The sequence below is a fragment of the Pelodiscus sinensis genome, chromosome 2 (genome assembly GCF_052426305.1).
Source record: "Pelodiscus sinensis isolate ZL-2025 chromosome 2, ASM5242630v1, whole genome shotgun sequence".
In the NCBI taxonomy this organism is placed as follows: Eukaryota; Metazoa; Chordata; order Testudines; family Trionychidae; genus Pelodiscus; species Pelodiscus sinensis.
The window spans coordinates 171,441,680-171,455,547 of NC_143053.1; the positions used below are offsets into that span (position 1 = coordinate 171,441,680).

Sequence of the window (13,868 nt, forward strand, 5' to 3'; positions counted from 1 at the left end):
CAGGTACGGCATTGACTAATTAGGTATGGTTTAATTCTAAACTTCTAGCAGAAAAAAGAACTCCTGGAGAGCACTGAACTACTTAAAGGTCAAGAGAATGGCTGTGTTTCTTCTTACACACCATCAGCTAAGAGACTAAATATCTGGAGGAAGGTGGCAGGACATACTGGTGATTCTTTAACCAATCTACATTTGTGTAACAGTCCTGTAGGATTTAATAGGGATACAACCATTAGAATTCTATGGAAATTATTGTAAGAAGCTACAGAATGAAATATTTTCTGTAGGTGTGGGTTGAGTTGTTTTCAGCGATCATATAGATTTCTATGGCAGGAGTTGTTATTCTCTATTTTGTGTAGTATTTGTGTGTTCTTTTTGTTTTTAACTCAACATATAAAATATTTTCTGTTACATTCTATACGATTTTTTTCTATAGGACAAGATGATTGGCGCTTATAGAAATAGATAAGATTAGAAGACTACAAGATTAGAAGTGTTGCCTGGTTCAGGCCTTGCAGTGGAGGTGCATGCCTCCTACAGGCACTTCCCAGGGCAGTAGGTGGGGCCAGGACTGTAAGAATGTGCCTAACCCAGGACCGGGGGGGAAGAGGGCCACACAGGCCTCCCACTGGCATTCCTTGGCATGGGGGGGAGGCAGTGCAGGCTGGCTGGCTGCGGCCACACTGGGTGGCCCAGTGCTTGGGGATGGGGAGGGCTGTGGTTCCTGCAGTGGGGACCGGGGCTGCATTGTTTCTGGGAAAGGAGGGGCATGGAGGTGGAGCTGGGAGGGGGGAGGTATTTGCGGTCAGGGAGCCACTTACCTGGACCAATAATAGGCAAGATGTCAAGCCCCATCCCTAGTTGATCACTCTCTCGGTGGTGCAGCTGCCGCAGTGGTCACTCTGCAGTATAGCACTCCTCCAGTGGTAACTGTGAGTATAGCATCTCTGCGCTCAGCCCCCTCCCTTTCCATGTTATGGAAAATAATTGAATTCTAGACATATCCCAATGCATTGGCACCACCAAATCCTGGCCTTGCTTTGAGTTAGGATAAGAGGAAGCTGCATATTGAATTTGGTGGTCCTAGCTCTTACCTTTTTAGGGGGAGTTCTTAAACAGACTTGCAGACAGACAGACAGCTGGACTCACAGATAGACACACACATCTCTAGTAAGATGAAATCTGGGTTCCATTCAGGTCAACAGGACTTTTACTATTAACTTTGGGGCCAAGTTTTTACCCCTGGAATGTTGAATGGTCTCCCACCACTTGTCTGACAAAGGCTGAGTCTGTTGATACCTTGGAGGATTGTTCAGACTCCATTTTCCCCTCACTTTCTTTGGTCATGTACCGTAATTGCTTCACAATGATTTTTTAAAATGTACAAATAAAGAATATGTCTAAGATTTATTTATAATTAACTGTTCTGACAAGAGTCGATACTGTCCCCATTCTTGGCCCTACATCTCAAAATTCCCAGTTGTGCCATTACCGAAAAAAAAAAGATCATGTCAGGTTTGTTATTTGGTCCTAAGCTTCTGCCTTTAAGTCTCTTTAAAACCATAGATTTGGTTTGCCTCACAGCTATGGGATTAAGCCATTTTGAATTTTCCTATGTCATTTAAAAAACAATTCAAAGGCAAGGATATGGTGGGGAAGAGAGTTGAGAGAAAGAAATCCTACAGAGTAGAGAGTGGTGTCTGAACATTTGTTTCTCAAGTAAATTGAAAGAGCATCTGAGGTACTATGGTACTTAGGAAAAAATCTGCTTTGCTGTATATATTCCATCTGGCCATGCAGTAGTTGTTAGGGCATGTGTATATTTCTTTCTAAAAAGCAGGTCAAGAGTTTGTTATCACAACCTCAGTTCATGGTGGAAAGTTGTTAGGAATTAATTTTTGTTTTCTTTTGTTTTGAGATTCTATTTGATCCTATTTCTTTGCAGTCAAACTGAGAAAGAAGTCACTTCCAGTTTATGCAAAATTTGTACAGATTGAACCTCTCTAGTCTGGCACTCTCTGGTCCAGCAACATCCGTGGTCTGCCGTGATTTTAGTTAGTTGGATGTCCACTTATCATGGGTGTGGCTAAGTTTCCCAAGGTCCTGTAAAGTTTGTTTACAGCGACCAATCCTGGCTCTCAGTATTCTGTGCAGTTATTTAGCTCTAATTTATCCCTAAATATCTTCTAAAAACCCAGTATGCAGTGGAAGTGTTGGTAATGCTGCTAGACAATATTTATTTCCAGCAAATTCTCTGGTTTGGCACTGGTCAGGTCCCCAGGGTGCCAAACTAGAAAGGTTCAGGCTGTAGTATTGTCATAAATAATAGTCTCATCTTTGCATAATGACATTTTTAGGCCATATGTAATGCTCGGGCTTTGTCTAAAATAAGAGTTACATCACTTCACAAAGTATAACATTAATTAAAAAAAAAAGAAGCCGTGTTCCATATTCAAAAGACTTGTTGCCCTTGGGTGTGTTTCATTTGTAGCCTTTATAGTGAACTGTTCCTGAACAGGAGTGTTGTGAGTAAGAGTAATTCTTCCACTCTACTCTGCACTGATTAGGCCTCAGTTGAAGCATTGTGTCCAGTTCTGGGCATCACATTTCAAGATAGATGTGAAGAAACTGGAGAGGGTCCTGAGAAGAGAACAAAAATTATTAAAGGTCTAGAAAATATGAGCTACGAGGGAAGACTGATAGAATTGGATTTGTTTAGTTTGCGAAAGAGAAGACTGAGTGGGGACATTATAGCTGTTTTCAAATATCCAAAAGGGTGTTACAAGGAGAAGGGAGAAACATTGTTCTCCTTGGCCTCTGATGATAGGACAACAAGCATTGGTCTTAAATTGCAGTAAGGGAGGTTTAGGTTGGACATTTGGAAAAACTTCCTAACTGCCAGGGTGGTTAAACACTGGAATAAATTGCCTTGGGAGGTTGTAGAATATAGATAATTGGAGATATTGAAGAGCAGATTAGATGGACATCTATCAGGGACGATCTGATGGCATTTGGTCCTGCTGCGAGGGCAGGGGACCAGACTTGATGACCTCTCAAGATCCCTTTCAGTTCTAGAATTCTATGATTCTGTGAATAATTTACTGAAATCTTTTTCATGCATAAACCTGCACTATAAGTACAATGACATCTTCATACCTTGTTATTTTAATATGACTTAAATAGGCTTTATGGGTATAGATCTTTTTGCTTGAGTTCTGGGTTCATCAATCTTCGTTCTTATTTTTAATTGTTCTACATTATTTTAAAAAATTGAATTTCCTTTTTCACAGCACACACAAAATTAAATTAAAAATGATCTTCTTTGCTGCTGGTTTCCATTCTAATTTCTGCATTCAGAGTTGGAATCAGAGCAGCAATGTTCTATTGGAATGACAGTGCTTCAAAAATGGTCATGTTTGAACATGAGACACTATTGGTGGTTGTTCGCTGGGAGTCAGTAAAATGAATAGGAACATATCCTCCTCTTTTTCAACAGATTATCGTAAATTAATCTTAATATTTATTTTAATATCTGGGGCCAAAACCCTAATTTGAGACTGAGACGACTTTTAAAGAACTAAGGCAATCATGTGGTCACCGATATGCCGAGCACGGAAAACATTTCTTCAAACACACATGTTGTTCACATAAATGAACTTCCATTTTGGTTTCCACTTCAGATTGTCTTGGAAAACAGCAGCCGGGAAGACAAGCATGAATGTCCCTTTGGCCGCAGTAGCATTGAGCTGACAAAGATGCTGTGTGAAATCATGAAAGTAGGAGAACTACGTAAGTCTAGCCTGTTTATTTAAACAAACTTTTAAGCTTAAGATGCAGATCTGTGTGATTCTTGGCATTGTTTTCCAAAACTTTTTTTTCTGGGGGTGATATATGGATCCCCAGCAATGGATTAAATGATACATTAGTTCATTTCATTAGAAGCACATGCCATTGTGATCCTGTTTTGCATATGCTTAATAATTGAGTATTGTACCAATTGCAACTTGCTGTATTAATTCCAATGTTTTTTTGGCAAATTGTGTGCATTACCACATGTGCATATAATAAGGGAAATGGGCATCCCTACTGTAAATCCTTTCAGACACTTAGGAAGCCTGTTAGTGCATCAGGGTTATTATACTAGCTATATGTGGGTGTTATGAATACTTCCCTCAGAGTCCATACTGGGCCAGTTCCCCAGCAGGATACTTCCAGAACACTAAGCAACTTGTCTCTTTTGGTTAAGAGATAATACCTAAGTCCTGGCTTCTTGTGGTCACTGCAAGATCATCTGACTTTTGCCCAATTATGGTGGTAACTCCAGTGTCCTAGAAAAATTGGGTAATTCTATTTTTTTATTTACATTTTCTCTTCTGTTGAATACAATACTGTATTCTTGACATGCTGTTATACATTGTGCAAGATTGCTATGTGCTGCTTGATCGTTGTCAGTTGTTATCCAGAGAGAGTTACATTTTGGGTGTGATGTTCCAGGTCCCCAGATAAAATATTTGATATTTCAGCCCATACTTAGCTTGCTGAATGTTTTCTCACGTAGCAATCCCACTGATTTAATGAGGCTGCACATGTACATTTGCACTAGCAAACAGGGCCAGATTTCAAGTATGCACAATAGGCATGTGCCTAGGCACGCTGGCATTCTAGGGGTACCTAAACGTTAAAAATGGGTTAAAAGTTTTATTTTTTATGAAAAACACGTTGTATGCTGTGGGGAAGGGGCTGAAGATGCCGCATTTAGGGGCTCATAAGTTAGAAATCCAGTCCTGCAAGTAAACCCATACGTTGTAAATACATTACAGTATTTAAACTCTACATAAATGTCAGCTATTAGAGTTATCATGTACTGTAACTGTGAGCTGTAGAATAACAAAATTATAATATAAAGTTAATGGTATGATTTCAAGCAGTTTACAATTAGTTTTGAGTACTATATCTCTATAAAGAAAAATAATATATTAAAAAATCCCAGAAAATCATTTCTTAGCTAGTATAGAGTAGCAACGTAAGACTCAGTGTATTATGTATCATTTCAGGTACAAATCAGTATTATTATCGTTACTGTCTTTGCCGACAAACATTGCCACAAGTTTTGTTTCCATAAGCCCACGTTGGCAGCATAGCTGTGCTATTTATTTATACTGCACACATTATTTTCTTACATTCTCTATGCTAATCAAGATTTTTCCTTTCCTGTTGCCCCCAAGCCCACTGCAGCAGACTGCAACAAATCTGAGGAAATCAGAAAAGAGAGCACTAATAGTTGTAAGAGTTACTCTGGTTCTTATTCCCACAGGCTCTGCAACATAAATCGGAAATTCAATTTAGAAAGTCTGATTTGGCTGATACTTCATCTAGTGCTTTTAAGTGCAGCATGCCAAGAGAACAGCACACCAAAGGCAAAATTCTTCCCTGTGCAGAGAATAGCCTTGTGCTTAAAGCATTCAAAATAGCTGCTCAGACTCTGATGCATTCAAGATAATAACATAGTATCATATTTGAATTCCAGCATAAAAAAGCCCCCATTGAAAGGTATCAGAAAATGAACAGTACAGACCAGAGACTGTTATAGAAGTACAGGCAGTCCCCGGGTTACTTACAAGATAGGGACTGTAGGTTTGTTCATAAGTTGAATTTGTATGTAAGTCGGAACTGGTACATATTGTAGGGGAAACTCTAGCCAAACATTTCTCCAGAGCTCAGTTTTATTCTCCCACACCTCACTTCCCTCAGTCCTTTATTCTCAAGCTGAGGTGTCTGCTGAGAAAAGCCGCTCCGCGTCTCCCTGGTTTGCTGGGGGGGGGGAGGGGCGCTAGCTTCGCGTCTCCCTAGTCTGCTGGGGGGAAGCAGCTAGTGCGGGGTTGCCTCACCCCGTTTGTAAGTAGGGATCTGATGTAAGTCGGATCCATGTAACCCGGGGACTGCCTGTACTGTAATAGGACTGAAGAGACACCACAATTGTACAGCTTGAACCTCTAGTCCGACATTTTTGGAATCTGACTACTGCTGACTCAGAGAATTTGCCAAACCACAGAAGGTCAATATTGTCTAGCAGCATTACCAACATGTCCACTGCGTACTGGGCTCTTAGAATACATGTAGGGGTGAATTAGAGCTAAATATCAGCACAGAACACTGAGAGCCAGGACTGGTGACTGTAAATAAACTTTATGGGACCATGGAAAACTTGGTCACCTCCATGATAAGTGGACGTCTGGCTAACTAACATCATGCTGGACCACAGATGTTGCCAGACTGGAAAGTGCTGGACTAGAGAGGTTCAACCTGTAGTTGGATATACTGTCCTGGGTATTTCCCCCCAAATTATCTTACTGCCACTGGCTAGACTGTAAGACTGCAGAGTTTCATATGTGCAACTGCTGGCTTGTGTGAAGTCTTTGCTGGTAAATTTTGGCTGAGGAGAATAAGAAGCTTTGATCTTTTTTCTATGATTGATATCCTGGTTTCTCCATACTTAGGTGTTTTCCAGTGCACAATAACATCAGTATCCATTAGTACTACTATAGCACCTTCAAACAGTGATATATCACCCATTCCACATCAATGTTTTGGCACCCTGTTTGAAGAGGTGTAGTACAATAGAAAGATTGTGAGATTGGTTGGCTTGTTTCCATTCAGTTAAAATATGTGTTAATAAAAATGAATACATAAAGAATTTTGGTTTTTTTTTTAAACCTAATACATATTTGGTATAGGGTTTTGGAGGAAGGAATCTGGGAAAGCAGGAATAGGGAGCACTGAGAGGTCCAAACCTGGGAAAAGTGGACAATAAGAGATATCAGGAATAGAATGTTTGGGGCAGGGAAGCAAAGATTAAGAGAGTCTTGGTTGGCAGCAGTGAGTTGACTTCTAATTGGAATGGCCATTATCTTGTATGGTACTGGTCATTCCAGGGAATTGTAACTTCTGGACACTTTAATCTTTTGGTACAATTTTTCAATGTCAGGTGTTTGAAGAGCCCTGGGTGAGATTGAGTGCTCTTCCATGTGTTTTTAAATAGTTTGATATTAGTCAAACTAATGAAGCTTAAGGTGAGGAAATATGCTTTTTGTCACTATGCAGCATAAGTGTATGCTTACCTAGAGATAGATTTGCTGATGGGCAAATGCTTTTTAGCATCCCAGTAAAATTGGATTTTGCTTTGATCAAGTTTTACAGCCTGTTGAATGCTATTCTCCAGACGCAGAGTATTTGGCACAGAGTTTGTCTGTAAGTGTGTACATTGTGTAGCCAAGGTTCATAAAAGTCAGGATTCATTAAAAAGCATTGGCTTGGTTCTTCCGTTGGTAGATAATTGCCTGAATGAAGCTACACTTATGTACACCAACTGTGGATCTGGCCCATTATGTAGTTATATACTGCCTCATAATAAATGCACATGAGTAAAGTTGAATGTGCTGTGATAGTTATTCACTCTTGAGTATCTAATTGTGCAAACTTAATGATTTTAATATGGTTGTTTATGTAGAATTGCAACTATAAGGTCATTTACAAGGCCATAATGAAATAAAATGGTGTCTTATAACATATACGAGGGGAAAAAACCTCTTCTAAAACAATATATGTTGTTGTATATGTTAGATCCTTTGTGGTCAGCAACCAAGTACCACTTTTTATTATACTGAGAAGTGCAAACTAGAACTGACATTTAGGAGAACATGTATGGAAACTTTCCTTTTCAATTGAAAATAAAGGCTGTGTTGCTGATCTGGAGTCTTAAAATGAGCCGTTACATTCTAAGTCAAGGGTGTCTCACAGGTATAATGCTTTGTGTTTCCAAATGTGCTTTCAGGCTGCATCGGTTTCTCCTTTAGAAATTCATAGCTAGCCATTATTGTATTGGACTGCAGGATATTTTTTACAGTTTATAAAGTGTATAATTTAAACGGCACAAAAAATTACTTTCTGTTCCTGAAATATTTAATGGTAGAAACTTTCTTTAAAGTGTGAAACTGATAAATCTTTCTTCATAAATAATGGACAGTCTAGAAGCATTTGACTCTCATTATTTTCTGTTTGCTCAGCTATATTAAATACCATGAGATGATAAAAAGATAAATCCTGAATTTCCTATGGGTTTTTGTAAAGCATCCCACTCATCCAAGGAAAGTGTTGAGGGGTAGACTAAGCACATATATTGTGTCTGGCTTTTGCAGTTCTCCAGATTCATGTATCTGAATTTTTATTTGACCTCATTCTCAACTTGGGGAATCAGGCTTCAGTTAGGTAAAGCACTTAAGGATAAGCTTAAAGCCAAATCCCAAGTCAACGAAGCATAAGCACATGCTTAAAATTCTGCGTATGTTGAGTGCATTCCTAAACCAGGCTTCCAAAACAGGGCAGCTGAAATATTAGGAAATATTAATGTTAAACAGAACTAGAACAGGGTCTGTCCCTTTTACCCATTGGTAGGGTTGCCAGATGTCCAGTTTTGAACCAGACAGTCCAGTATTTGAGCTTACTGTTCGGGGAAACAAATTCAGAAAATATAATTGTCCAGTATTTTCTAAATAAGATGTAATGTAGATTGTGATGTAATGTCAGGTGTGTCCGGTACTTTTGTTGAAACCATCTTGCAACTTTACCCATTGGCCTCAATGGTTCCTGAATCGGGATAATTTCCTGGATTGGGGCTGTGATGGAGGAACACATTCAACATTAGACTTATATTGTAGCTATTGTGAGAAACTTTAGGGTAAGAGAGAGGTTTTGCAGTTGGACATGAATCTGATAAGGCCTGCAGTAACTTTGATTACCTCTGTAAGGAAGTTTTGTACTTTGTTAAAGCTCTGTCTCTTGGTATCATGTGTAGGGTTACCAACTTTCTGATTGCCAAAAACTGAACACCCTTTCCCCACCCCAGTCCAACCCATTCTCTGAAACACCGCCCCTGCGGTCTCCATTCCCCCTCCCTCCATCACTCATTCTCTCCCACCCTTGTTCAGTCATTGGGACAAGATTGGAGTGTGAGGGGTGGTGGTGCTGGTGTGGGTTCAAGGATGAGGAGTTGGGATTGGAGGGGGCTCCGAGCTGAGGCCGAGGAGTTAGGTGTGTGGGAGAGAGCTCAGGACTGTGCCAGATGATTGGGGTGTGGGCCCTGGGAGGAAATGTGGGTGAAGAATTGAGCTCAGGAATGGGGCAGGGAATTGGGGCATAGGGTGGTGGTTCCAGGTGCAGCAGGGTTCTGGTGATGATTACCTCAGGCAGTTCCTGGAAGCCACAAGCATGTCCTTCTGACTCCTAGTTGAAGGCACAGCTGGCCCTGCGTGCTGCCACACAATACCCAATTTTAGCAAGTAATTGGTGGTATCCCTAATTTGACTAAAGGAGTCAGGTTAATAATGGCCACAGAGGAAACTGATGTCAGAGTTGGGATGAAAACTGAGCAGTTCTTTGTTTGCCATGTTGTGTGTTTAGACCACTAGATCAAGGTGGGCCACACCAAGAATTTTGGTAAGTGGTCAGGTGTAGGAGGGGATGTGGGATCTGAGAGGGAGTTTGGGTCCAGGAGGGGGTTCTGACATGGGGGCAGGAAGTTGCAGTGTGGAAGGGAGTGCAAGGTTCAGGCTCTGGCCCTGGCCAGGAGGTATTTACTATAGACACCTCCCAGTCAGTGGTACAATGGAGCACTCAGGCAGGCAGGCTGCCTACCTTCTACAGTGCTCCCACACCACTCAAAGTGGTTGGCTGCTGCTGGCAAACACATATCTGCAATCCTCCTGGGAATAAGGAGGCAGCAGGTCTCCATCCACTGCCTGTACCCACAAGTACTGCTCTGCAGATCCCGTTGGCAGAAATCGGCCAATGGGAGCTGTGAGGATTCATCCCCTGTTGCCCATTCCCAACTTTTGATAGAGGCTAGAGACACCATTCCTACCTGTCTTGTCTAATAGCCACTGATAGACCTGTACTCCATGAATTTACCTAGTTCTTTTTTGACTCCTCTTAAAGTCCTGCTCTTTACAACATCCTCTGGCAAGGAGTTCCACAGGTTGACTACGTGTTGTGTGAAGAAACATTTTATTTTGTTGGTTTTAAATCTTCTACCTATTAATGTCATTTGGGGTACGTCTACACTGCACACTTACTTCGAAATAAGCTATTCCAGAATAGTTATTCCAAAATAGCATGTCTACTCTGCAGGGAAGTCTCAAAATTAGTCAGAGGCAGGTTTCCCTAATGTAGGCATGCTATCTCGATTTAGAGCCCCTGGAGGCATTGGGGAGGAATAACTTAGAATGGCCCTGGTGAGGGGCTATTTCGAAATAGAAGCAGTGGAGCATCTACACGTGCCTTATTTTGAAATAGCTATTTTGGAAAAGACATTATTCCTCATAGAATGAGGTTTACAGATTTCGGAATAAGCTATCCGTTATTTTGAAATTATTTCAAAATAATGGAATGGCTGTGCAGTCGCTCACATTGTTATTTTGAAATAACTCTGTTTATCGAAATAACGGTGCAGTGTTGATGCACCCTTGGCGACCCCTAGTTCTTATGATATGGGAACAAGTAAATAAGTTTTGTCTATACTGGTAATGATTTTATAGACCTCAATCATATCCACCCCAGTCTCCTCTTTTCTAAGCTGACAAGTCCCAGTTTTATTAATCTCTCCTCATATGGCACCCGTTCTCTAATAATTTGTGTTGCCCTTTTTTAAACCTTTTCCAGTGCCAATATATCTTTTTTTAGATGAGGTGACCACATCTGTACACAATATTTAAGATATGGGCATACCATGGATTTATATACAGGCAATAAGATATTGTCTGTGGGTATGTCTACACTACCCTCCTAGTTCGAACTAGGAGGGTAATGTAGGCATACCGCACTTGCAAATGAAGCCCGGGATTTGAATTTCCCGGGCTTCATTTGCATAAGCAGGGCTCCGCCATTTTTAAATCCCCGCTCGTTCGAACCCCGTGCAGCGCGGCTACACGGGGCACGAACTAGGAAGTTCGAACTAGGTTTCCTAGTTCGAACTACCGTTACTCCTTGTGGAATGAGGAGTAACGGTAGTTCGAACTAGGAAGCCTAGTTCGAACTACCTAGTTCGTGCCCCGTGTAGCCGCGCTGCATGGGGTTCGAACGAGCAAGGATTTAAAAATGGCGGAGCCCCGCTTATGCAAATGAAGCCCGGGAAATTCAAATCCCGGGCTTCATTTGCAAGTGCGGTATGCCTACATTACCCCGCTAGTTTGAACTAGCGGGGTAGTGTAGACATACCCTGTCTTATTCTCTAACCCTTTTTTAATGATGCCTAACATTCTGTTTGCTTTATTGACTGCCACAGCACATTGAGTGTATGTTTTCAGAGAGGTATCACAATGACTCCAAGAGCTCCCTCTTGAGTGGTAATAGCTAAATTAATCCCCATTATTGTATGTGTATATTTGAGATTAAATTTTCCAATATGCATTACTTTGCATTTATCAATATTAAAATTCATTTGACATTTTGTTGCCCAGTCACCTAGTTTTGTGAGGTCCTTTTGAAGCTCTTCATAGTCTGTTTTGGACTTATCTTGATCAGATCGGTATCCTCTGCAAATTTTGCCACCTCACTGTTGACTCCTCTCTCTAGATTATGTATGAACAGTGCTATTTTTGTGACAGTACGCACCAGTATGGTGTGCCAGCACCTTTTTTTGGGAGCACTCTTGCCATGTTGCTTTCCCCTGGCACAGCCCCCTGCCAGTCCTGGGAGCACTTACGCCGCACATTCTGGCACTCCCCCCCCCCCCCCAAAAAAAGCACTATGTATGAATATGTTGAATTGGGTCGATACTGAGAGAGTTTCAGATTGTTAGGAATCTTTTAAAAAGGGATAGTAAATAAGACAGAGAATATCTTATTCCCTTATATAAATCCATGGTACGCCCGCATCTTGAATGCTGCATGCAAATGTGGTCGCCACATATCAAAAAGATATCTTGGCATCGGCGTTTACTCCCCACCTCTAAAAGTTTACATGGAGACATGCTTGCTAGTGGCCGACGACCACTTCCAGGAGTGACGGCTGGCAGATAGGCAGTGTGCCTGAGTGCCTCATTATGCCACGGGAATTTTAGTGGTCTAGAAGCTCATGCTAGGCTGGAGGGAAATGTTTGGTGAGCCAAATTTTGCCTCCCCCTGCAGTAGACTATGGCCCCTTCCCTTGCATTGTTAGCTATTACTAGTATTATTTATTTGTATACAAAATTGCTTCATAGTTTTCAATGCTTCTTGCTCGTTTTCCACACTGCACTGTTTTTAAAGTCAAATTTCAACTGAAACTGCCACATTGAAACTGACAAAAAACCCACCAGGCTCAGAGATTAGTCTTTGTACAAATGAAGACTAAAGATTGCAGTGGTGAATGTTACGAAGGCAGCTTTTGTGTTGACTTTTCTCATTACGAGTACCAGATTTACATTTGGATGCCATTTATAAGCCTACATGCTATGCCTTCCCATTATTCTCTAGCAAATCATGCCAGGCTTAGAATAGTTTATGAGTGTGTTGTAATGAAAGACAGATGTTGAACTCCATGTTGCCTTTTGATCGTTTTGATGGGTGATGGTTACGGTTTGCACTTGAATTTTACTACAAACCACCTAGGTTTTTATATCACTCACAGTGTATATCATCCTAGAGCTTGTGTTAAATAAAACTATTTCATTGGTATGATTTTTCTGGTTTTTTTGTTTGTTTTGATTTAATTGCAGTGAATTTCATTCAGTCATGCGTTAGCATTAGTCTTGATCATTTTACACGGTGTTGTTTTCTTAAAGTGTCAGTATATTATTGTGAGATTAACCAGGATACATTCTGGACTGATGAACGTGACCTCAGTTCTGCAGCCTGGGCTATCTTTTACACTGTTTTGCTGTCTCCTCGCATAAAGCTCCCAATATGTATGTTACCTCCATGAATATGCAACAGTGCTACAGCCAGACTCTTGTGTGTTATCCTGCAGAGTGACACCAACAAATTCCCAGTCCCAGAGTTTTCCTCCAAAAAGTACATATTGTACTGCCCATCCCTCTCCGGGACAATACAAGCTCATATAAAGTCTGTCATTTTATTAATACAAAACAATATCTTCAAATCCTGTTATTACAAATGGAGCTTTCCAAACACTTCAAAGCAAACAAACTGTCTAAATAAAACATTACAACAAGTTTATTACTTACAAAATATAGATTTTAAATGATTATAAGTAATGAGGCATAAAAGTTAGAATTGGTTACAAGAAAATAAAAGTAAAATTGCAACTAATGCCTAACTTAAGCTGGAATGAATTCAAAGCAAAGGTCTCTCTCATTGCATGTTTGAGCAGTCTTACTGGCTGAATCTTTCAGTCAGGATCCCTCTTCCAGACCAAAGCTGTTACTTTAATTCTTCAAGTGTTATGAATACCATGGCTAGAAAGAAAGTGGAAGAATCTTTTAGGGAGTCTCCACTCTCCTTTTTATAGTTCTTTCTCCTCTTTGAGAATCATCTCAAGCGGAAGTTCAGGAGACAGAAAGTCTTTGTGGATAGGAACTCCCAACTGTTTCTTACTCAAGATGTAGATTTTCACCCACATCCTCCTTCCTGCCAAAGAATGGCCAATTAACCAGGAGATAGATGCTCCATTTGATTTTACTAACACCTTCCTGAAGTGTTGGCTAACTTTTTGTCCTACAAAAGGAATCCTACAACTTTACTTTCAGTGTTGCCACATGCATTTTACCTGGGGGAATAATGTTCAGAAAATTGTACATTTTCAAATGACACCTTACGAGGTATACTTTGTACAAAATTTATCATAGACCTGTAAAAGAAGTGAACATAAAGGTACAG

General features: G+C 40.6%; 1 protein-coding gene across 1 annotated transcript in view; it reads left to right on the forward strand.

Annotated features, from left to right (window-relative positions):
- The window catches only part of ELMO1 (engulfment and cell motility 1), a 448,991-nt gene that overhangs the window by 239,078 nt on the left and 196,045 nt on the right, over positions 1-13,868 (forward strand). The window contains exon 15 of the mRNA XM_075921743.2: positions 3,681-3,789. Coding sequence (XP_075777858.1) covers positions 3,681-3,789 — 109 coding nt within the window. The remainder of the gene's footprint in view (positions 1-3,680; positions 3,790-13,868) is intronic.